Source organism: Protomyctophum bolini (assembly GCF_963924005.1).
Source record: "Protomyctophum bolini genome assembly, chromosome: 10".
Taxonomy (NCBI): Eukaryota; Metazoa; Chordata; class Actinopteri; order Myctophiformes; family Myctophidae; genus Protomyctophum; species Protomyctophum bolini.
Window position 1 is genome coordinate 24,572,746 of NC_137871.1, and position 23,837 is coordinate 24,596,582.

The 23,837-nt window shown below is 43.6% G+C and overlaps 1 protein-coding gene across 1 annotated transcript in view; it reads right to left on the reverse strand.

Annotated features, from left to right (window-relative positions):
* The window catches only part of LOC308322793 (ecto-NOX disulfide-thiol exchanger 2-like), a gene marked incomplete at its 3' end in the record, with an annotated part of 32,248 nt that extends 8,768 nt beyond the window's left edge, over positions 1–23,480 (reverse strand). The window contains exons 1-7 of the mRNA XM_080774246.1: positions 23,346–23,480; positions 13,557–13,712; positions 11,286–11,492; positions 9,053–9,286; positions 6,019–6,231; positions 2,695–2,801; positions 826–946 (exon numbers count right to left, since the gene is read on the reverse strand). Of these exons, the coding sequence (XP_080630372.1) occupies positions 826–946; positions 2,695–2,801; positions 6,019–6,231; positions 9,053–9,286; positions 11,286–11,492; positions 13,557–13,712; positions 23,346–23,460 (1,153 nt within the window). The 5' untranslated portion in view covers positions 23,461–23,480. The remainder of the gene's footprint in view (positions 1–825; positions 947–2,694; positions 2,802–6,018; positions 6,232–9,052; positions 9,287–11,285; positions 11,493–13,556; positions 13,713–23,345) is intronic.
* Positions 23,481–23,837: the final 357 nt, after the last annotated feature.

Consider the following 23,837-nt stretch of genomic DNA (forward strand, 5'->3'; position numbering starts at 1 on the left):
GTAACTCAACAATGTAACTGTTATAGTTATTTTTGCTTTGGACACTTTCTGTTTTACAATTTACTGTATATATTTGATATTTCTGTATTTAGTGTATGTTGATTTTGTGTTTTGTATTTCGGCTACATTGAAAATGAGGACCTGCCCCTCAATTGTATTCCGAGTTTAAATAAAGGTTATGATGAGTAGAAGTAAAAGTAGTGAAAACTGGAAATTCAAAACTACAGTGAAGTCAAAATATCATTACTTTACAAAATTGTACTTTCTGTCTCACATCCTGCAGTCCCCAGTGATGCTTTTGGGCAACATTTATATTTAATCAAAAACAGAGTTTAAATAATTTACAATGAACCACTGAGGCAGCATTCACACAATTTCAAAATCTTTGGACTGAAAACTCACAAAAAGTAAAATGCCTGTACTATATATTTGCTGTGATCATTAGATTGTCAAGAACATGTACAGTGTACATTTATTATTGTAAAAGATATCCCCCAAGCATACATGCAGACTTACAGAAAGGGCTTCCTCATTTGATCAGAAAGCTTCATCAAGTTGCTGCCTAGAGAAGCGCACGCACGCGCACACGCAAGTGTCTGTTTCTCTGTAGAAATGTTCTGCATCGACTCAGCAGACTCTGGAAGGTGCCTTCTTTCAATAAGTTTCTATGCATGCATGCATCCATGTATTATGAGTTACAGATGTCCAAGTGTTTGTGTGTGTGTGTGTGTGTGTGTGTGTGTGTGTGTGTGTGTGTGTGTGTGTGTGTGTGTGTGTGTGTGTGTGTGCATGTACGTGCGTGTGCGTGTGCGTGCGCACACATACCCGAGTCCTCAGAGTCCTTGCTGTCTGCACCGTTCACATCTTCCATGTCGTCGTCTGACATCTCCATCTCCTCCTCTCGTCTGATGTCCATCAGCTGCGCGTTGTGCATGTTCCTGATTTCCTGGAACACAACGACAGCCAAAGAGGAGCAGAGTTAATGATCTATCTCACAGCAAAGGCTCTCATGGGCGATGTAGTTTAGATGCTTAGAACTAACAGAAACAGAGTGTGATCAGTTTCGTCATCTCTCCTTTGCTGTGTCTGCAGACATAATTTACAAGCAGGAAGACTGGTAGTGAATTTGAGCAGTATGGGATGTTCTCAACAGCAATAGAACAAAGGAGAGTAGAAGAGTAAAGTGGAGATGGTTGTTCTGGGGCTCAGGGCTTTATCTCCCTCTGGCACAGAAACAAGGCAGATGGAACAGTATTACACTGCACTGTTGGGAAACATCAGCAATGACTCTTTAACACAGGTTACCAATAACGAATCAAATAGTGAGTAACACCATGGAAACACCATGAAACTGACTACTATACCACTGCTGCTGCACTGCAGCTGTGAGACCAGGAGGGGGCAGGACCAAATGGGTTTGCCTTCAGTTTTCAAAGGTTTTATGCACCTTTGCTTGCTGTGAATGAAATCATATCTTTTGGGGTCTGGAATGCAGTGCATTGCACCTTTGGTGAACGTTGGACATTATGGTAATAGGAGCTATTCTAGCTGTGTGCTAGAATGGCTGACTGAACCTACCGCTAGCCTCCAACTTCACCTACAGGAGGGTTGTTTGGGCAACAGTAATGTCTGAGCCTTCCAGCTATACAGAACCACTGAAGCTAATGGAGCAAGAGAATGGAGGGTAGTCAACCACACTGTGTGAGGAGACAAATCACACATGGCAACACACAACACTAAGACATGACGCATGTGATGAACAGCAATACAAGCTCCACACCAACATACTGACAACATCTCCTAGGAAGACATGGGAGCAAAGAAAACAAGAAAACAACAGTAAACAATCTCAACCATCTGCCTGCTGCCACCATCTACCTCAGCCCCCGGGCAAGGTAAGCATGCACACACGCACAGCCTGGGTAGAAGGTTTGTCAGACCGCATATAAACAGACATGGTGGCAGCTGTTGTCTCCACTGCCTCTCAGCTGCAGTTCGTTTGTCTTATACATTATGTTCATCCATTCTTTGTCATCCCACTTTGGTTCTCACTTTAGGGCAAGAATAAGTATTTTTGGTGTGTTTGCACGCACGCAAACACACCAAATTTCCCATTGAAATGACTTCCTATTAGAAAATGGAAAAGGTAATGTTTACACAAAACATACAGTGCAACACTGATGATAGTGCTGTCAAACAAGTCTATGAAAAAGTTGAATCTGCAACACAATATAGTGTATTGTATGTGTTGTCCCTGTTTCCCTCTCTCTATCTCTCTCTGCTTGAGGGTTTTTGGCCTGAAAAACGTTGAAGAAAACGTTGTTTTCCACTGGACTGACACTCCTCAGAGAGACAGCCCCAGCAGACCAGAGTACCAAGAAGATCTGATCAGACCAAGACCCCTAGAATGAGGACTGTCTCACAATCCTGATGATATCTAACATCATCGTCATGATACATACAAGGACATTTGAAGATGGACCAAATAAGGTGTTCCTTGGACTACCCCAGAGATGGAAAGCGATAAGAGAGAGAGACTGGGACTAAATTAATTCTTACAGTATTGTAAGACTGCCTACTAGCAGAGCCTAATAGCAGAGAGCACAAACACCAAAGAAATGAGTCAAGGAGAATTCAGACCAACAACAGTCCCATGTTGTCTAACAGATGCAAACAACGAGTACCACTACTAACCTCGGCTTGCTTGCGCCACATGTCCAGGTTCTTGCGCTGCGCCTTGGAGAAATGATCCCATGCCTTTTGTTTGGAAGCAGCTTGGAATACAGACACGATCTGTTCAACTGTGGCAGGATGCAGGGAAGGACAGAGAGACCATCCAGAAAGACAGAGAGAGAGAGAGAGAGAGAGAGAGGGAGGGGGGAAAGGAGCAGAGGAGGAACATTTTGAGTCAACCAGGGACGCATAGAACTGTGTGTGTGTGTGTGTGTGTGTGTGTGTGTGTGTGTGTGTGTGTGTGTGTGTGTGTGTGTGTGTGTGTGTGTGTGTGTGTGCGTGTGCGTGTGCTCGCGCACGTGCGTGCGTTCGTGGATGGGTGAGTAACAAAACAGACAGAGCTCCATAATGCCGAAACTCTGACCTCCGCCTACCTCAGGTGCACGTGCGTGCACAACACATGAATGCGTTGAATGTTTTCCCATAGACTTAAAGCAGTCAGCGATCACACAAGACATTTACACGGTGCGTGCGTGCGTGCACACTGTACAGTGTCGCTACAAAGGTTATTTGGACTTGGACCAATCATTCTGAACTGAAAAACCAAGGACATCTCAGTGTCTGGTCTCAAAAGGACAACATTACAGCTTTGAACAGGCAGCGTTGACACACAACTCCTTGGCTATTGATTTAACCTAGGTTTAATGGGGGAGGTTTGTTCAGGTGTGAGTGCTTCCGCTTCAGTGAACAGCCTGTTGTGAGTGTTGTCACATTCATACCCTTTCTCAAAAACGAAAAGATCTGTATCGATCTGTATAGACGTATACCCCCCGTCCTACCCAGAACAGTGTCATCCAGGGCCAGCCAGTGGAAATCGTTATAAGTATCTTGGCACGATTATCGATAATAACTTGAAATTTGATGCAAACACTGACATACTGTGCAAGAAGGGCCAGCAATGCCTTTACTGCCTTTTGGCTAGGCTTAATGTTGACAAAAGCCTGATGAAATGGTTATACGTATTACGTATAGTGCATACATTCCGTCATTTCTTTCTCCTGTATCTGTTGGTACGGTAACCTCGCTATCAAAAATAGTGAAAACTGCTTCTAAAATTACTGGCATCCAATTGGAGAGCCTCGATTTCTTTTATAATAGACAGCTGCTCAAAAAAGCCCTGTCCATCCACTCAAATAGTGCCCACGCACTCAGTTCGGAGTATTAGCTGCTGCCATCTGGCCTTCGTTTGTGTTTCCCTAGGACCACAAAAAACTGGTATAAATACTCCTTTGTCCCTGCCTCGATCCGAGCAGTCAATGCTGCCGGAAGAAGGTACTGAAGGTAAAACTGATGATGATGATGATGATGATGATGATGATGATGATGATGATGATTTAGTACCTAGCACTTATCACTTGGCTCTTGGCACTTTATGATAGTGACAGTTTATGATGCTATGATGCTTCACTTTGTACTGTACTTGGTTGGCTACACTGGGAGAGACCTTTGTATCTCATTGGATCACAATGTACACAATGGAATCAATAAGACCCCAGAGATTTGGCCTCGGTCCAACGCTCACGCGTGCGTGTGTGCGTGCACAGTGAAAGTGAACAGTAAATGGATCAATAGTGCCTTTCCGGGATCCTTGGTTCCCAAACTGTGGTGCGTGCACCCCTTGTGGTGAGCGAGCACCTTCTAGGGGGTGTGCGACATGAAAAGGCTTATGGTGGTGCTATGGTTTTATTTTAAATATATTATTAACATATTATGCCAATATATCGATAAATATATGCAGAATATAGCCTATGCTGCATATAAAAGCCATATTCAGGTTCATATATGTGCATTGTGCATACGTGGATAAATATCCCTATACTAGCAGCTTATGCAATTTATATTTCCATGTGTGGGGGGTGGGGGGTCATCAGCTAGGTCAGGAGGTACAGTAACAGGGGGTGTATGGCCAGTGGCGACTATATCAACGGTGCAACCGAGGCCCAGCACCCCCAAGGGGCCCATGAAGGGGGAAGAAGAAGAGAAAAAGAGTCAGGACGACGGTGAAAGCCTCATGGTTTCAGGGGCTATCAGTCGCAGGAAGAGTAACACCAAGGATTCGTCAGTGATGTCACTGACTGACTGGTTTATAAACAGCTTCAAGTCCATACTACTTCCGTGTATTGCAGTGACATCACTGTCCACTCCTTCTTGGTATCTTTACCACCTTGTTTCAACGTGTATGTAACTTACTGTGTTCATGCGCTGCCTGTCATTAGCCTATGACAGGCAGCCTATTCTGTCACGTTCCGTCACGCTAATGAAACAATAGATGGGATTATTATGTCATGTCAGCACTATCAGACGATGTAACTCAGTTAAAGTAATCTGTCACTCTGCAAGTTTATTCCATCTGTCCAAAGTCATTTCTGATAGCCTGCATGCTGCAGTCCTACAGATACAGATACAGTAGATTGAAAGTGAAAAATGCACATTTATTGAATATTATACTATCAGATCGCTTAGGTACAGTTCAAAGACGCATTTGGTACAATGAAACGCGACGCATTTATATCACATCGCATCGCATCGCCTATAAATGCGCCACATGTACGTGTGTGTGTTGTAATGCACATAACTCGAGAACGTTTGCCCCACCGACTTCTAATTCGACACACACGTTCCACCCCCCCGCAGTGGCCGGTACCCCCGCAGGGATTACAGTGCCCGGTATCGAGATGATCGGACCCACGGTTCTCCAGAACCACCACAAAAGGCTCTGCTCAGGCTCTGCCAGTGGGCCTAAAGTGGGCCTAAAACACCCCTCAGTGCAATTTCCAGCCTCTGCCTCAGCCAGTTGATTGTCATGGCAACCCCACAACTGACAATTGATTACTTAACCCGTCCACTTTTCACAGTCAGTTTGCACTCTTCAGAGTTCAGACACAGGCAGACAGACAGATACAGAGATCTCCATATACCATATGGGCACAAAAGGGACACAGACAGATAGTTAAAACGGGTGCTATGACAAGTTGACAACTATATATAAATCTCATTGCTTATACATCTTTCTTTGAGATTTACATTAGACAATTAAAAATCAGATCTTTTCTCCTCGATTCCGATCTTTTGAAAATCATGAGTTCGGAGCTGATTTCCGATCACCCGATCCGATCGGGACAACCCTAATTATTATGATCCCAACTACCAAGTTACATCGTTCTCAAGTAGGCCAGTGGCCAACGGGCACGTACAGTTCTAGTTCATTAAATTATCACTGAACAGTGGAAAATACACTAAATTAGCTAAATAATCCATTCACAGTGTGTGGTGCTGTACACTCACATTGAACCAGTATCGCGGACAGGGCATTCTTCAGCTTCTCTTTGGCTTCCTCCATCTCCTTCTCATGCTGAGTCTTCTCACCCATCAGACGGCGGATGTGGCTGTTGGAGGACTGGATCATGGAGTAGAAGTTGTTGGCGTTCCGGCGGTTCACCTCGCCTCTCTCCACCCAGGTCAACAGCACCCGCACCGCCTCAGGAAATGTACCGTCATCTGACCCGAGAAGAGAGGAGGAAAGGAATCAAATAAAATAAAAAGAGGTTAGAGGATGAGCAAGCTAACTGTATCTGTACATGTCTGTATTGTCTATTACACAATTGTGCATTGTGTAACTGCACTGTACTGTATGTAATGTTTTTCCCTGTGTATGGGACCTCCTCTAAAATGAGATGCTGCATCTCAAGGGGCTATCCTTTCAATAACATTCTGTGATTCTGACCAAATTCAGAATAAGATAAGAGAATAAATAAAACTTACTAAAATTACTCATCATTGTAAATACTTCCTCAATAATGGCACAGGGAAAGGGAGAGAGAGAGAGAGAGAGAGAGAGAGAGAGAGAGAGAGAGAGATATGGGGGCTGTAGAGATCTGTCCAAGGATGTAAATTAGCATAAATTAGCATTGAATAGTGAAAGCAGTCTGACAGCCTTCGTCTTACTCTGAAATGCAAGTGTTTCAATAGGCATCAGGCTTACCTTCATTGTAGTAGTGATATACTGTAGTAGGTTAATTTAAGGTTGCATCATGCGCCTGTCTGCCATGCATTTATGGTAAAGACACGCTTCCAGCACTCGAGAATATACGAATCCACAGAGCGCTGGCCTGTAATTGCAAGTTTCATTATGGCTGCTTGCCACCGCAGTTATGATTGCCGCTCTGTAGCGCTTCTGTGCTCCCAACACCCAGTGCTCATGCTAATAAAAAGAAGACAGAGATTCTCTTCTTCCAAGGTACGTGACGTCCTGTCCCATGCAGGATCTATAACTATTTCCATAGACAACGCCCTGGTGACATCAGTCTAGACCAGGGTTTTTAACGTTTTTGGCTAGGGACTCCCGGAAATGCTTTGCCCATGTCTCGTGACCTCCGCCCTGCCCCCCTCCCCACCACCAATACAAATAGACTGCTACAATATCCTTAATAATAGAGAAAATACATAATTAATAAATACCAAATATAATAATTTATTCAAGGCACACATTGTAGCGGTCACTCAATCCTGTAGGTTTACACTCTATAGTTTCAACTCTGCATGTGAGTGCTATGGACATGATATCTGAAGCGCCCCTCCACTCAAAAGCCTTTCTGTGGATATGGTCCCTCAAACATGGAATATTCTGTTCACTGAAACAATATGCTAGATAAATATTTGAACAAACTAAAATAATGCTGGGTGTAGTATGTTAAACATACGTTTCTCAGTATAACTGTTTTTACAGCAAAACTAAAGGCTGAAAGAGAGAGTGTGACTCCTGTAGTAGATGATGACAGAGAGGCAAGAAGTCACAGCATGGAAACAATTTTAACTGAGAGAGTGTCATCCAGGGCTGGACTGGCCATAGGACGTACCGGGCATATTCCCGGTGGGCCGCAACCGTAGGGGGCTGCCATTATATCATTTTTTTAAAACATAAATAAAAAATGTACAGGCAGGCAGGCCAATAGGCGGCAGGCCACCAGGAAAGGTCTGGGCATGCTGCCATTCTGCCAGTGCCATCATGATAATTTCACTGTACCTGTATCAGTGAGTGACAAATAAATCTTGAATCCTAAACCTCAGGTCAAATGCTTGGCTGCGGTGTGTAGTACCAGCATTCAAATCCGAGGGGGGTAAAAAATGTCTGGCCTTCTTTGGCCCTTGGTCGTGGAATGATCTACAGTCCAGACTAAAATTGGCTTTGAAAGTTCCCTTGAGAAGTTTCAAAAGGATCATCTTTGATGTACAATCCAACACCTGCACATGTTTGGATATGTACTAGCCTATGTTCATGCCTATATTATCGGCTCAAATCGTGTAGATTGTGTATATGGTGCATTTTGCCCTGCTACTAAAAAGTATGACAGGTGACTTGTTGTATTTATGCATAGGTACTTTAAGGTGTATTATGGATGTTGTATTTTCTGGTTCAAAATGTAACATTGACAATGTGGTATTGAAGTGTAATTCTTATTTCTGCCTCTTGGCCAGTTCCCACTTGTAAAAGAGACGAAGTCTCAAAGTGATTTTACTGGTTAAATAAAGGTTATATAAAAATAAATAAATAAAATCCTTTTGCCAGCAGCATTCTCGTGAGAGCAACAAAGGGTTGTGTAGTTGTCTGTTGGTTTTTATCATTTATGTTGTTCTGTAAAAGTGGTGGTATTAGGGCTTGTTTGTTTGTGTGTGCCTCGACGGAGCGGGTTTAGTTTCTGCTATCTGCGCTGGTTGTGGTGGGCTGGTCTGGGCCAAATTTACGCGAAAATGACCGGGCCGAATTTTTGTCCAAGTCCAGCCTGTTGTCATCTCATTAGTGAAAGGAGTTTACACTGCAGGCAGCAGCTGAGCAGAAAGCTGAGAATAAAAGATGTGAGAGAGGGTTAAAGAAGAAGGACAGGAGAGACATAGAACCACTAATAGAAATCCTGTTCAGCATCTTTTCCCTTAAAGCTTCTTGACAAACAGCTTTGCTGACAGTACAGGAAACAGAGATCAGACACCATGACTGAAAAACTACTATTTTGTCAAACTGTTACTTTTGCGCAATGAGGGCTACATGACTTTTGCAGCATTCAAATTCAAAAATAGTAAAAGTATCAGATCGACAAGCTCAAAACACGTCGATTTGCACTTAATTTTGTGACACTGTAGTATGATCAAATTAAATTTGGCATTAATCTACAAAACAATATATGGAGATAAGAGGTTTATCATCACTGTTTTCCATGATGCCTGGCTCTGTGGCTGCTGCCCTTCACAGGCACAGAGGTACATCTCTCTCTAGGTTGTCAGATAAATTAGATTGTGGTTTGAATAACTGGTGACTGTACAGTACCTTTGATCTTGTCTCCCAGCTGGCTACATTCATGATCAGAGTAGTGGGTGATGGTTGGTGGGGAGGGCGGGCGGAAGCGGTCCTCCTCCATCTTGCGTCGGTGTCTCTCCTCTCTGGCCAGAGCGCGCTGATTACACTCCCACTCATACAGGTCATCTCTGGCCTGAGCAAAGTCCACGTGGAGGCGACCGATGTCCTTCTTGTCTGAGCTGGAGCCCAGACGGATGCGGTAGCCTGCAGAGGAGACAAGAAGAGGTTAGAAAGCGACAATGTGGAGGAGAGACAAGATGCTCGCTGCCAAAGACGTCTTTGATGTCTTTTGGAGGTTTTATCTGATTTATCAGAATAGCCTCTTTTATATTTACTGTATACATATAGTAGCTTCCTCTATGCTAGGCAATGCTCGCTTCCGCTGTGGTCCATCAAAGAAATGTTTCCCTGCCGTCCACTTCCATTATAAGTATACAGTATAGAGAAGTCACCGGATTTCTCCTCCCATCCACTTGCATTGAGGCACAGCACATGAGGCGATTTCAATTGGGCCATACGTGAACGTGCCGGGCAGATTAGTCATGGCTGATTTTTACTTCCGGCTCAAACGGGGTGAATTTCAGGGCTTGAGGGACAATGAGGGACATTAGACTGAATCACGGGCGGCAGTCAATTAAAGCCCTGAATGGCCAGGCTCCTAGCTATGTCTCCGACATGATGAAACCCTATAAACCACTAAGGTCCTCAGACAAGGCCCTCTTGGAGACTCCTACAGCTCACCTTGTCACTAAGGGCGGCAGGGCTTTTGCAACCAGGGCCCCCACGATCTGGAATGCCCTACCTACTGACCTAAGATGTGCAAAATCAATATCCACTTCCATTTAAAACTCTCCTGAAAACCCACCTTTATGTAAAAGCCTTTCCTAACCTAATTTGTATGCCTGGTATTGCATGGATTGATCTTTTGTTGTTCTCTTTTGATGTAAAGCACTTTGTGAATTTGTCTAGAAATGTGCTATAGGCCTATAAATAAATAAATTATCATTATCATTACTATAAGTGGGCGAAGGCAGATTGTGCAAGAAGCCATTTTAGTATGAACATCTTGGGAAGGTTATGGGCTGTATTTTGCGTGTCTTAGGGGCGATTCACACTATGGTCCCGGGTGTGCACTCGGGACCACTTGGCAGATGTTCAAGGTAGTGTGAACGATGCGTACCGTTCCCGGGAGCGGATCGCCCAACCGTCCCCGGGACCGCATGGGGGGAGGGTCTCTGGACCGTTGAAGTGTATTCAGATACGGATCGTTCCAATGTGAATGCATGCGTACCTACCTACAGAAGGAAGTGGACTGTTTTTTTAAAAGAATGTGACATAATCTGTAGTCGACCAAGCCAAGTCAAGCGTCAACAAAAAAAAACACACAGACGCTGCACGACGCGTAACACCAGCGCATTTCTCAATGCCGCCCGTCTCCTGTTGAATCTGCGTATATACGCACAGCACCGCAGTACGCGCTGATCTTATTCTGCGGACTACACGTGGCTCTTGGGCTTTGCTTGGCATAGTTTCCAAAGTAAAACAAAATATTAATAATGCTAAAGTAGAATCCATAGCAAACTAATATCAAACATAACACTGGAGCACAGAACTGACTGACACAGTGAATAGCAAGCAGGCTGACAGTGAAGTAGTATAACGGCAAAGAGCCAAAGAGGCAATGCAATTTGTGTCTGGATTTATTTGAGACAATGTCGCAGAGTTGATGGTCAGTGTCCGGGCGTGCCAGCCATCAAGCACACCGCCATCTGGAGGAATTAAAGTGTGTTATGCAAGTGTACCCGGGTGCGCTGTTGAATCTCGGGCAATGTGAATCATGGCCATCGGGGACCAGGCAACCGTATTTGGAAACGGTTCCAATGAAACGGATTCAGTCCGTCTCAGTGTGAATTGCCTATTAAGTACCAGGTCTTATTCCCTAACTTGAGTAAACTAAAGACCTGGAGGCGTGATCAATGCTCTTTGGACACTCAGAATAGCCAAATGGCATTGATCACGTCTCCAGGTCTTTAGTTTACTCAAGTTAGGGAATAAGACCTGGTACTTAAGACACGCAAAATACAGCCCTATATGTCTTGTGTAATTCATAATTCAGTTCAGTGACCACCATCATGCAGCTACAGGAAGTAAACAGGAGATGACATCTATTTATTTTTTGTGTGTCTTGGATAAAATGTCTCACCGGACAGGTAGAGAGCCCTGTCCACGGTGCACTCCTCTGCAAAGCGGATGTGACAGAAGTTCTTCTTGCTCTTGCGGATGGTGACAATTTCTCCACACTGTCCAAACACCTCCACGATCAGCTGTTCTGTGGAGTTCTCTGGGAGGCCGCCCACGAACACCGTCTTACAGCCTGGTGGGCGTTCTCTGAAACCCGGATGTGGAAGGTCTGTCGAACATGGAGAGACGGAAGAACAGTGTTATGTGTTTGACCTGCAGCAGGATGGAATACTCCTACTGCTGGGCAGGTGTCAACCTTTTTATCAATGTTACTTTTGGTTGCAGTTAAACAGACCGCCTTAGGTCTGTGGTTGTATAGGTAAAGGATAATTCCTTACATTACATTACATAACGGAAATAAGAAAGTAGCTGGTTTGTAATTGTTCCCACTTCCCGGTGTGTGCACTCACTGCACTAGCAGCGCTGAGAGTTGCGATTGCATCATTGTATAGCCTATGCTGCCTCCCAGTTATATACGTACCTTACAGTAATTTGAGACAAAGTAAAATAATAGTTTAATCAAGCTGCTTTTGTGTATTTTTCTACTTGTCTGTGCTGTATGCTGTTCACACTGAAACAATTATTTTAATTATTATTATTAATTATTAAAATTATGACGTCATGAACGGGGCCTCCCGATCCTTAAGGCCGCCCGCCCATGGTTGTATTTAAAGTAACATACTGACCTACAGGTCTGTGATTGTAGGAAAACAGACTGGCCTAAGAGGTCTGTCCTCAGGACACCCTGCATTCCCATGGACATGGTACAGAGTTATGCGATGGAACAATGTGGACACTCGGACCCCTTTTCCACCGGTTGGGTTCAGTTCTTTTTGGTTCTTAGTCCCTGAGCCAGATCTCCAAAATTGGAACGTTAATTATGAATGGAGTGGGCAAAACTTTTTAAGATTTTTCCTATTTAATGCCTTATTTGCATATTTTAAAATGTTAAATTTGTAATACAATAAATCATTGTCTTCGTGTAAGTAACTGGGGACATTTCATGGTGATAATCTAATATAGGTATGGTTTGATTCAATTCATGATTAACATTCCAATTTTGGAGCTCTGGCTCTGGACTAAGAACCACTATAAGAACTGAACCGGTTCCCATTGGGAACCAACCGGTGGAAAAGGGATAACAGAGTTCCTGGCTGCGAGCCAGTCTGCAGGAATAGATGTGTCCCTGAGGACTGCTGTCTCTGTGGCCACTCGATGCTACTGGTCTGCTACACAAACCCATCCAGAACCTAGATATTAGATAAATATTTTCACAATCTGACCTGCTAGAACCAGGACGCTCCAACCCTCTCTTATTGGGAATGCCAAGGATCATAGCACAACACAACAAGATATATTGTATATTTTAACATATTTTTTATCCCACGATTTTGTAACCCATGCATTTTTCACCCCTGTGTCAATCATCTAATGTGATCCTGGGCTCTACACGCCCTCCACCAACCTAGTCCCCATATGTGGGGGACAAGGGGAGAGCAACGGACTTGAACTCATGCTTCCTTCATGCCTGAGTGTCCAAGTTGCTCCTTTACACCTGACAGGGGGGAGTTTTTGTTTAAATATAAGAAACCTTTCAGACAGACAGACAGACAGACAGACAGACTGACACTGAAACTGTGTCACACTTCCAGTAGCCTGAAAGAGACCTATGCTTTTCTGGGAATAGAGGGGCGGGTCAATCTACCCCCCCCCCCCTGTCTAGACTGAGTGGCAAAACATTGAGCAGCATGGAGCATTGGAGTTTGTAAGCGCTCGTTGGAAATCACTCAATGGTTCTGCGTACCAGCTGTTTCTAGTAAATTGCACATAGACCTACAGTAATGCAGGAGACAGCAGGACGTTGCGTTATTGAAAATGAGCGCTTCCAAACTCTGACACCTCAATCCCCTGCACAGAATTTCTAGATTGCCATAGAATGTCTATGGTGGATTTTTATGAAACTAAAGCTTTGCAGATAGAAAGAATAATTCAAGCTTTCCGTACAGCTGCAATGTTGGCGAATTTATTGTTGTTTAAAACAATCAGATAGGACTTTTCTGTTTGGATGTATGGGCAACTGTCAAGGCCAGAAAGTTGTTTTTTTGCCACTCAGTAGGTGTTCCCGCATAACTGTCACACGCATATAGCCTCTATTCATCTAACGTCAAAAGGTGTAATGTCAGAGAATAACAAGTCTTTTCAGAGGAACATTATTATAACCATGTAAACATACTGGGGTTCGCGGGGAAGAGGGTGCAGCTCTTGCAGTGGATGATGTCCTTCATGATTGGGACATCCTGGGAGATGGGCGGGGCCATCATGCCCAGGCCGGGCATCATGGGGTTCATGGGGGGGATGCCATTCATCATGCCGAGGTTGGCATCAAAATCTGGATGGTGTCAGAGAAACGTTTGTGAAGAATACACAGCGATATCTGGCTGCTGGGAATGCACAGAGCCATACAGTAAGACAGAGTCTTACAACATTGAGGGGGGCAGAAAACTGAGTGCTCGAGCGCTTTGCATGCAGCCTGGACAGTGACAAGCTGGAGTTTGAAATACATTGGTTTCAACAAGGGTGGCGCAAATAAGAGCTATGTTAGGCATGTGTGCAACATGACAACAAGTACCAGTATTGTACAGTGACAACTAAAATCTCTGTAATGTGTAAGTTGTACTATTACTAAAAAAACTATCTTTAAGATCATTAAAGCTAGGCTGTTGCCTCAGTCCAGTGCATTCTGCCAACATCCGGTCCAGGACTTTGTCACTGTTTGCTATGCTCTTCGGCAATAGAAGTCTATGTAGAAGAGCCACCATTGAACTGGCCCCATGAAGTGAATGGAGTTGTCGCAACTCTGTCTGTACTCTATCTGCCCCATCAACTTCTCCGCGTGAACAGAAAAAAAACACAGGTCTCATTGAAAATTAACTATAGGCGTGTGTTAAATCGCTTCCTGTTTGAAAGGCCCTTTACTGTTCTCTATTAATCCATTAAGAGTAAGACCTGCAGGCCGATTCACGTAAATGGTGCATTTATATGGCACCTATATTTAAATAACTTTACAATGTGCATTACATTCACACACCACCAGTAGAGGAAACCATGCAAGACACCAAATTGCTCATGGGGAGTGTCCTTGAAGTGTCCTTGAGCCACACACGGAACGTGTGTGGCTCAAGGACACTTCAACACATACCAGTGGGAGCTGGCCTGGGGATCTTACAGAAGCGGCCGCTTTACCTCCTGGGCCAATACCGCTCACTCAATGGCAGTTCATTCACACAATATACCAGACACATTATCAAATTCAGAAACGGGTCTCATGGTCGCAGCTTACGGATTTCCCGTAGGCGGAGCAGACATAGCTGTGGGGTAAACCCGCACCTCTTCTACTACAGTGAATGGTAGAGTGACTGAAGTTAGTCTGCCTCAAACGTTACTCTTTACTCGTTACGCTTTTTACTAACACTAACATTACAAAGATGCCCAGAACATCGGGATGAACCTGTGTAGTTTATGGTTGCTCCAACAGTATTGGCAACATAAAAAAAAAAAAAAAAAAAAAAAACGGAATGTCAAAATATCCACCGCGGTGTACTTTAAGTACAGCAACCTTGTGTTCATAGAACAGAACGATTGGGTATTGGGTAAGACTGACGCTATGTATCTTTCAGGACCTTTCACTGCTTCGTCTCAACCATTACTCTATGGCTCTGGTCTCAGCCACCGTGGTGGATATTTTCACATTCTGATTTTTTTAATGTTTTTTTTTTACTGTTGGAGCAGCCATAGACTACACAGGTTCATCCCGAGTAAAAAGCACGTACAAGAGTAACGTTCGAGGCAGACTAACATCAGTCACTCTACAATTCACTGTAGTACAAGAGGTGCGGGTTTACCCCGCAGCTATGTGGGAACGCAAGTGGGAACCAAGATAGGTAGGCTAACCCAGCCAGCCCACCACCACCAGTGCCACATGAAGCTACGGTTTTGGCTGCACATTCATATATTTGACAGTTGACAGCCCAGCCACTGCAGCGATCCGACTGCGAGGCAATCTAAATAGACTGTCGAACATGCATGGTCAGTTGGTCACGGTGTCACGGACAGACCACTGTGATAGAGACAAACAGACAGACAGGACGAGATGCACCTATTTGCAAAACAGCAGCGTGTGTGTGCCTATTTGTCATTTAATTCATGCAGGTTCTCAGGTTTTCGTTCACCATATCTTGTTGTATATTCAATTAAAAATACTTTAATTGTTGTGATATCACCCAAAATGCAGAGTCTCAAAACAGTAAGGTTCAAATTAAACTTATGTATTAAAGTATGAGGCAAAAGGCACAAGGCAGCAGACACAGAGAAAAACAACGAACCAGGAACACACAGGACAGCTCAGGGAAAATGACTGAGCATGAATGAATATGTTCTGACAGTGAGTGTTTGTAAGGAGTCCAGTATAAGGTGGGCTGACGAGGGAGTAGGAGACAGGTGAGCAGTGTGATGGAATGGAATGAGGGAGTGGCCAGGGTGGAGACATGGTCCGTGCAGAGACAGACCCTGACATTAATAATTTAATATACAACTAACAACACAGTGACAGTTGCTTGCAAATTGCGATATGTGCGTGCGTGCGGGGGGGGGGGGGGGGGGGGGGGGGGGGGGGGGGGGGAGAGGAGAAACAGACAGGGTAGGCCTACAGCTTTATTTAATTCATGCAGGTGTTCGTTCTTTATTTATAAAACCAGTTGGGCTTGCAAGTTGCATGTGCGTGCATGCGTGCGTCTGTGTGTGTGTGTGTGTGTGTGTGTGTGTGTGTGTGTGTGTGTGTGTGTGTGTGTGTGTGTGTGTGTGTGTGTGTGTGTGTGTGTGTGTGTGTGTGTGTGTGTGTGTATGAGAGGGGGGGGGGGGGGTGCGGCGGGCAGCAAGGCAAGTGCTAAGGGCATGCGGGGGAAACTTTTGTGGTCGTATTGCAGTAGTTCATGTTGCAAAAACGAGGTCGAGGCTTGATTTCATAGGGTGTGCCAGATTGATTTCAGCCGTCACATTTATCACTGCTAGGAATGAAAATAAGGAAGGATCAGCTGTTTGCGATCACTTTATAAAAGCAGTGGGGCAGATTTTACACTCAATTGATAAATGAGGGCCTTTGTGTGTTCTCTTTCCCAAATTTTACTCTACCTCTGCAATAGGGAGAGCACGCACGCACAAGCAAGCAATTTCACCCACTTTTACCGTGTAACTGTGATGTGACAATAAAGTATGTTTGTTTTATTGATTTATTGATTGATTGATAAAGAAAACATCTGTAGTGTTTTTTTGTATGCCTGACATAAAGCTGGTTCACTGTTCATTCTCGGATTAATTCCATTCATCAGGTTTCTTTGGATTTTGGACCATTCACTGTAAAACTCTGCCTGAGTCAACACCACCGAGTAGGTAAACAATAGAAATAACGTGGGCGAACCACCCCTTTAATTCAACCTTCATGTTCTATTTTACATTGTGCTTTATTCTCTGGCTGATTCTTCTGTCAACACCAGTGACACACAAGCAACCCAGAAACAACATAATACACAGCTTCTCATGAATAAATCATCTGACATACACCATGCATATTTAACAACATATTTATCAGACTCACACTCGCCTTGTCATTTCCTCCTTCTGTTTGAAAAATTACTTTTATTTTTTTACCACAATCTGCTGGTGAAATACATGGATTTTCTGTTCATTCATGTGTGCACACTGGGACTGGATGTGAAATGTTTATTAAACGTTCATTGTGAATAGAAGCTTAATTGGAACCGGATCGAAGAGCTGTGTGTAATGTAAGTAAACAAGACATTTAGAGCAGTGATTTAGATCAGTGGTTTTCATAAATAGCAGATACATTGTGGTATTGACTAACTCATGCAAACCTATTTCAAACATGCCGATTGTCAAAGGCAGACTTACCATTGGGCTAGGGTGGGCTGCAGCCCGGGGGCTATATATCTTTTTAATGATAAAATTGTAAAGTATTGAAATCAAATTCAAATGAAATGTGTGTATAGTTATTGTATTTAGTTGTATTATGGTTAAACCATTGAGAGCTTCTGTCTGCAGTGCCCACTGCCGTGGGGTAGCTAGCTATAGCCGTGGAAAGCCTGATCCGGTCTAAAGCCCGCCTACTGTCTGTGTCCGGTATGAGGGCCCCCCACCCCCCACACACACAACAACAGTGACACCACCAACACTTCCGTATCTCCACCCAAAGATCCATCCAGGCCTGGAGGTGAGGTCAGTTCACCTGTCATGTAGGCGTGACATCTGTCTGTCTGTTGTGAATCTTGTGATTGAGACAATCATCATGGCAGATAACTTTAAGAAGAAGAAAGACAATGAACAGAGTCGTCCTCGTCCGACTGGTCCGAGTCGAGTGGATCACAAAAAAGAAAAAAGAAAGAAGAAAAAGAAGAACGTAAAAAGGTGACAGAGCAAAATGAAGAAACTTACGGGATTCTTCACACCAGTTAATTTAGCGACAGCTTCAGCAGCAACACTGCCGACAACACAGCATGAACGGTTCGACCCCAACAACAACTATATCTCCTCCAATGATGAGCAGGAAGGTGGAACTGGGAACAAGTCCCCTATCTGCGCCCGTCGCTCCCCATGAAGATGATGAACAGGTTGGTGTCTATAAGTGTCTAAACCTAAAGCCTTGCTCAGATTTGTTTTGCTTTGGAGCCAGGCCTGTAATAAATGCACCAAAATGACCATTTAGGTGGCTTGGTAGTGAATAACTCCAGCGGTGAGGAGGAGGTGGAACTGGAACAAGTCCCCTATCTGCTCCCGATGAAGATGATGCCTTCATGCCTATAAGCCTTGCATTATAGTTGCATAATAGTTTTGTTTTATTTTGGTTCGGGGTGCAGTGTCTGTGTGGGTATAGCCTATATCAGTTTGTTGTAGCCTAATTATGCACATTAAAGCGTTTTGGATAAAAGCGCTATATATAGGCCTAATAAGTAGCCTAATGAGAACAGTGACAGCCACAGGAATGAGATGTTAGCATACATTAAACGTGCATCAGAGATTGGAGTAATTGACACTGAACTGAAAAAACAGCTGGAGTCGCAGTATACAGGACTTATATGTAGGTGAGTAGTGTCAGTTGTACAATTTTTGTCAGAATGGCTTTACGGGGCTCTAGTGAAATAATTGGCAGGCCTGACAATGGAAATTACCTGGGCTTCATGGAGGTAATAAGTCAGTTTGACCCATTTTTTAAGTCACACATCGAAAAATATTGTAAGCCATCATATCTTTCCTCGACCATATATGAATAATGATGGGGGATCGAGTATTGTCAGATATTATCAGTGAAATTAAAAATGACCAAATACTTATCAATTAGTGTTGATTCAACCCCTGATGTTTCACACACGGATCAGCTCACATTATTGAATATTATATATTGAAATAAGCAATTGCAGGGGGCAATGCTACGATAATGCTGCAAATATGTCCGGAGTTTATAAACAGTCTTGCATGAAAGCGATAAATCCGCTAATTGAATGGGTCCCGTGCGCAGCTCACACGTTAAATCTTGTTGGTGTCAACAGCGTCAACTGCTAGAGACTGAATTTTTCAAGTCAAGTCAACAGCTAGATGGACAGTCGGACTCGTAACATCCAGGCTAATGAAAATAAACGCATTGAAACACTGAAATCTCTCTCAGACACCAGATGGGCTGCACAAGCGACACAGGCGCTGTGCAGAAATTATGCAAATATTAAAAACTTCAAATCTCAAAATCGGTCAGAAAGACTGCTCCGACGTGCTAGTGTAAAGAGCATTGCCGATAACGAGGCCTCTCTTTTTAGGGGCCTGGGTACCCCAAAATTAAAACAAAATAGCCCAAATGCGCTGTGATAATATCTATAGAGCACTGAAGTCTGACGTCAATATTGATAGAGGGCGCTCTACCAATGACATGAACCAAGTCCAGTGGTTCATGTACTTTTTATTTGCATTGTAATCCCCATAGGGGGATTTTAGATCGCCTCATATACAGTAGGAACTGTGTTTGAAAAATAAACAAATCATCCCAGCTGTTTTCATTCAAATGGATATGAAGAATCAACTGACTGAGAGAAAACACTAATGTTACTGTTGCAGAATTAGTTACATTTTCACTAGAAACAGACTGTATCAAATATGAGGGACTGTCAGGACTGACTTTCATAAACAATACAAAGCCACCTCCCCGACAATATCGCCGATACAGTTTGGACCACAATTCTAATATGAGATGATTTTAAGATGACCCCATGTTATTCTCCATAGAGAAAAACTTCCATGAACCAGGGGATGAGCGAGTGACGTCAGGACTTCGGCACCTGACAAATTATTTTGAAAATAATTTACAATATTTGACTGTCCCCCACATAAGCAAACAAAACATACTCTCTCCCCATGCCTTCAGCCTGGTGGAGACAATAATGTTATAGTGAATCTACCCCCACCTGAAGAATACGTCTATTCATGTTGAAAGTGAAGGACAGACGGTGTGTTTAACATGCCTTCAGGCTTAGCAATACGTCTTTTTTTTCCTTTTTTTTTCTGCCGACATGGCTTAGCAATACGTCTTATTCAAAATAATATAAAAGATCATACTTGTGTGAAGTGAGGGGCGCTCTTAGCCAATGTTTGTGTTGACACAAACCCGGAAAGCTGGGCATAGAGGGCTAGCCCCTCAAAAAGGTTGCACATCAACAATGGGTTTTCTCAGTGGAGTCCAAAATCCAGTATACATCAAAAACTGTGAATTGTGAATCAGGCTCTAAGGCTAAGCCATGTTTATTGGTGTGTGTCAATACAAAAGTGGAAATGTGAGTAGTTTGTCCTCCATTAGTCTCTCCGTCAATTCAAAGAAAAGAGGGCAGTGTTTTCGTTTATTGTTTGACAATGGGTTCTCAAATTGGTCCTCCATTGATTCAAAATGTGGGATGTGCTAGCATTTTGCAATTCCTGTTTTCGACAGTTTGCCTTATCTAAGAGACCTTGAGCGCCTGCTCTATGAAAGAGCTCTTGTTTATCTCTCTTCGAAAAGGAATACGACTGTGTGTCTCCAGATAATATTAATCTTTATTGTTAGTAAAGGAATACAACTGTGTGTCTCCAGATAATATTCATCTTTATGGTTAGTAAAGGAATACGACTGTGTGTCTCCAGATAATATTCATCTTTATGGTTAGTAAAGGAATACGACTGTGTGTCTCCAGATAATATTCATCTTTATGGTTGGTTTTAACTAACTAAATGTCCTCCATGTACAACAAGGATGCAGCCTGCACAACATGATTACCCAAACATTTATATCTACGCATGCCTGTAATATTAGATTACACACACAGTTCTGTTAGTATGCAGTTACACCACACACACACACACACACACACACACACACACACACACACACACACACACACACACACACACACACACACACACATCTTTATTTAATATTTATTAACCTTTAGTTATTATTGTGTATAAGACATCCTGTCCTATTTCACGATTTTTGAGGGGCGCTAGACCCTCCTGTAAACAGCTATAGTGTAGATTCTGTCTTAACACAAACATTAAATGCCATTGACAATGAATGGAGAATTTACGTCATTATGTGTCTGAGCAAATCGGCTGTTGGTATGTCGGTGGAAACCCTTGGCCAAAAAGGGACCCTGATTGGTCATGGTGACGTAACTAAGGTATGTTTCAAGGTTGGTAAGGTCAATAATTGATTAGAGCGCCCCTCACTTCACACGGGTGTGATTATTTATTATAACCCTTTTTTTTCACTCAGTGTCAATTTGTCTAATGTAGACCTAGCTACCTGCCAACCTGGGGAGAGCAACGGACTGACAGGTCAGATCCTGTATATAGGTGAGACATGACCCTATTGACACTATCTACATGTCTTAATAGAAGAGCAGGGAAACAAAATACAACCACCCCAATTGTATATGTTATATTGTATTAACATACACTAGCATACAGATTGGACATTACATTTTATTCATTTATAAAAAGTTACATAGTGTCTCTTTAAGGACAGAGAGTGTAAAAGCATCATGCTAGCACACATCTTCATAGCTGGACAGAGTGAAGTGACAGCAGAGTGGAATGGCGGTAAGTTGAGTTGTGAACCTCATGCTTCATAGTAAATGTTTCCCCAGCTTGTAATGAGCTTGGATAAATAATAAACCTGAGCAATGAAGCCCCAGTGTTTTTCATTAATCTCCCCTCTTGGTTCTGAACCATTAAACGTGATGTTATTAAACCAACGTCAGTGGAATGACATCGGCCTGGATGGAGTGGTGCTCAGTTTTCCCTCAAGGATGAAGAATGACATTATCTAAAGAGAGACATGTCGTAATTAATCTGCACTATAGTGTTTGTTACAGTCGGCAGCCTTGTTACAGTCTGCAGCCTATACAGCTTTAATATATGGAGTGAGTTAGAGCAGTGGTTCTCAAAGTGGATGTCTGGGGACCCCCAATGGTCCTTGAGGGGGTTCCAGCCAAATTGTGAATAGTTAGGAACCAAATGGACTGTTATTGGTCTGTAACTGAGTGTGCAGGATCTATTTGATTCCATTTATACGCTTTCAGAGTTAAATTAACTGTGATCTCTAATGACATCCCTAGGGTAGGGTCCTTTGTGCGTTTTTCGCTGTGAGCACTTTCACTTCAAGCGCTTTTGCCCTGACCAAATGGATACACAACAGTCGTTTTTATTTTTGAGTGGTGCAACCACTCCAAGGAACAGCAATGTCTGTGACGTTGGTTAACCTATGTGTTGGTTAATGAGCACCAATATGTACCAGTAGGGGCCAGTAGGGGCGCCAGAAACAGAGAGAGAGAGACAGTGCTGCACTGTCTGTCTACCGGTATCTATCTACACAGATACTACACAGTGTGGATTGGGTTCCCAGAGATAACAATGGTATCAAAAGGGTTCCGTGGCCTAATCAAACCGAGGGTCCTTGAAATTAAAATGGTTGAGAATCACTGGCCATAAAATGTTATGGGGCTCCCGGGCGTATCTTTTCAAATGGAGGTCTGTGCTCCGCAGGCGTCAAATTGGGGGTCCTTGACATGGAAAGGTTTGAGAACCACTGAGGTTGAGTAGATAACGTATGTAAAACGTACTCCCAAATTGATTTGAACAATTCACTATTTGGAGTTGGGATCCACATCAGTGGTGTATTGGACAAGACCTACTGTGGTTGTCACAGAGTGCTGTGCTGAGCGATTGCTGGGTTCACGGTTCGAGCCAAATGGAGGGTGTGAGAGCAGAACATGCATGAAGTGCTGCCAGGAGCCAGAGATCTCTCCCCCACTTGAAGTAGGGAGAGCCTGCATTTTACAACCCACCATCTGTACCTATACCCCTCAGAAAACAAGAGAAAGGTGAAGAGATTGAGTGGCTGGATATGGAAGGGAGGCTATCATCATTGGAGAGTTCTGCAGAACAAGTTTCGATTTATTTTTTTCATTTAGAAGCTAGCGTAGCCTTAAGGGACGAGACTATAGCCACTAGCCATCTTGTCAGAAACCCAGAGGAGTGTCAGTCTAATCAGCCTCTGCCTGCCATCTTATGGATGCGTGCGTGTGTGTGTGCGTGCACGTGTGCGTGTGTGTGTGTGTGCGTGCGTGCGTGTGAATGAGAGCGGGTGTGATTCTCCAGTCCTCAGACTGATAATAGTCAGAACCATGTCTCGCTGACTCAGCTCGACAGCCTGTTCATTTGAATACAGTCACTCCTAATGGCCGACGCAGCCACACATGCGAATGTACAATATCATCCTACAAGGCCCCAGTATATAGCAGAGTTCTCTACAGCAAACACTGTAGAGAAAATGCGGTGATGTCCGCTTTTACATGTCAAGATACAGTCCAGTGTGAAGAAAGTACTGTACTGTAGTTCTGTTTTAGAGTCATGTGGTATGGTACCTACTGCCTACCTGGCATGAAAGGCTGTCCATTCATGTTCATGGCGGGAGCCATGCCCAGGTTGTTCATGGCTGTAGCCCAGGCACCCGGATCTGACATGGGCATCGTCATGGAGTTGGAGTCCATGGTGATGTTATGGATCCCTTCTGGCGGGGCGGGGGGGGGGGGGGGGGGAGAGAGAGAGAGAGAGAGAGAGAGAGAGAGAAAGAAAAGATTAGAAGATTGCAGGATTGACCCTAACCCCCATTCAATAACATCTAAGACCTGAAGTAGAATTGCCTCACCATCCAAGAGGATAGAGACAGATTTAGTACAATTTTAAAAAAGTCTGAAGAATGAGACGAAAGGAAGAAGTAGAATGAGAGAAGAGAGGATAGGTCAGTGCACTGTTTAAACCTCCACTGAGAGTTTAATCAGCTTGGCCTCCAGACACTTCCAGTTTATCTGATCTTTAACCAGCCTTTTTCTGCCCAGCTTCATTGGCTCCCTATCAATTTTATATT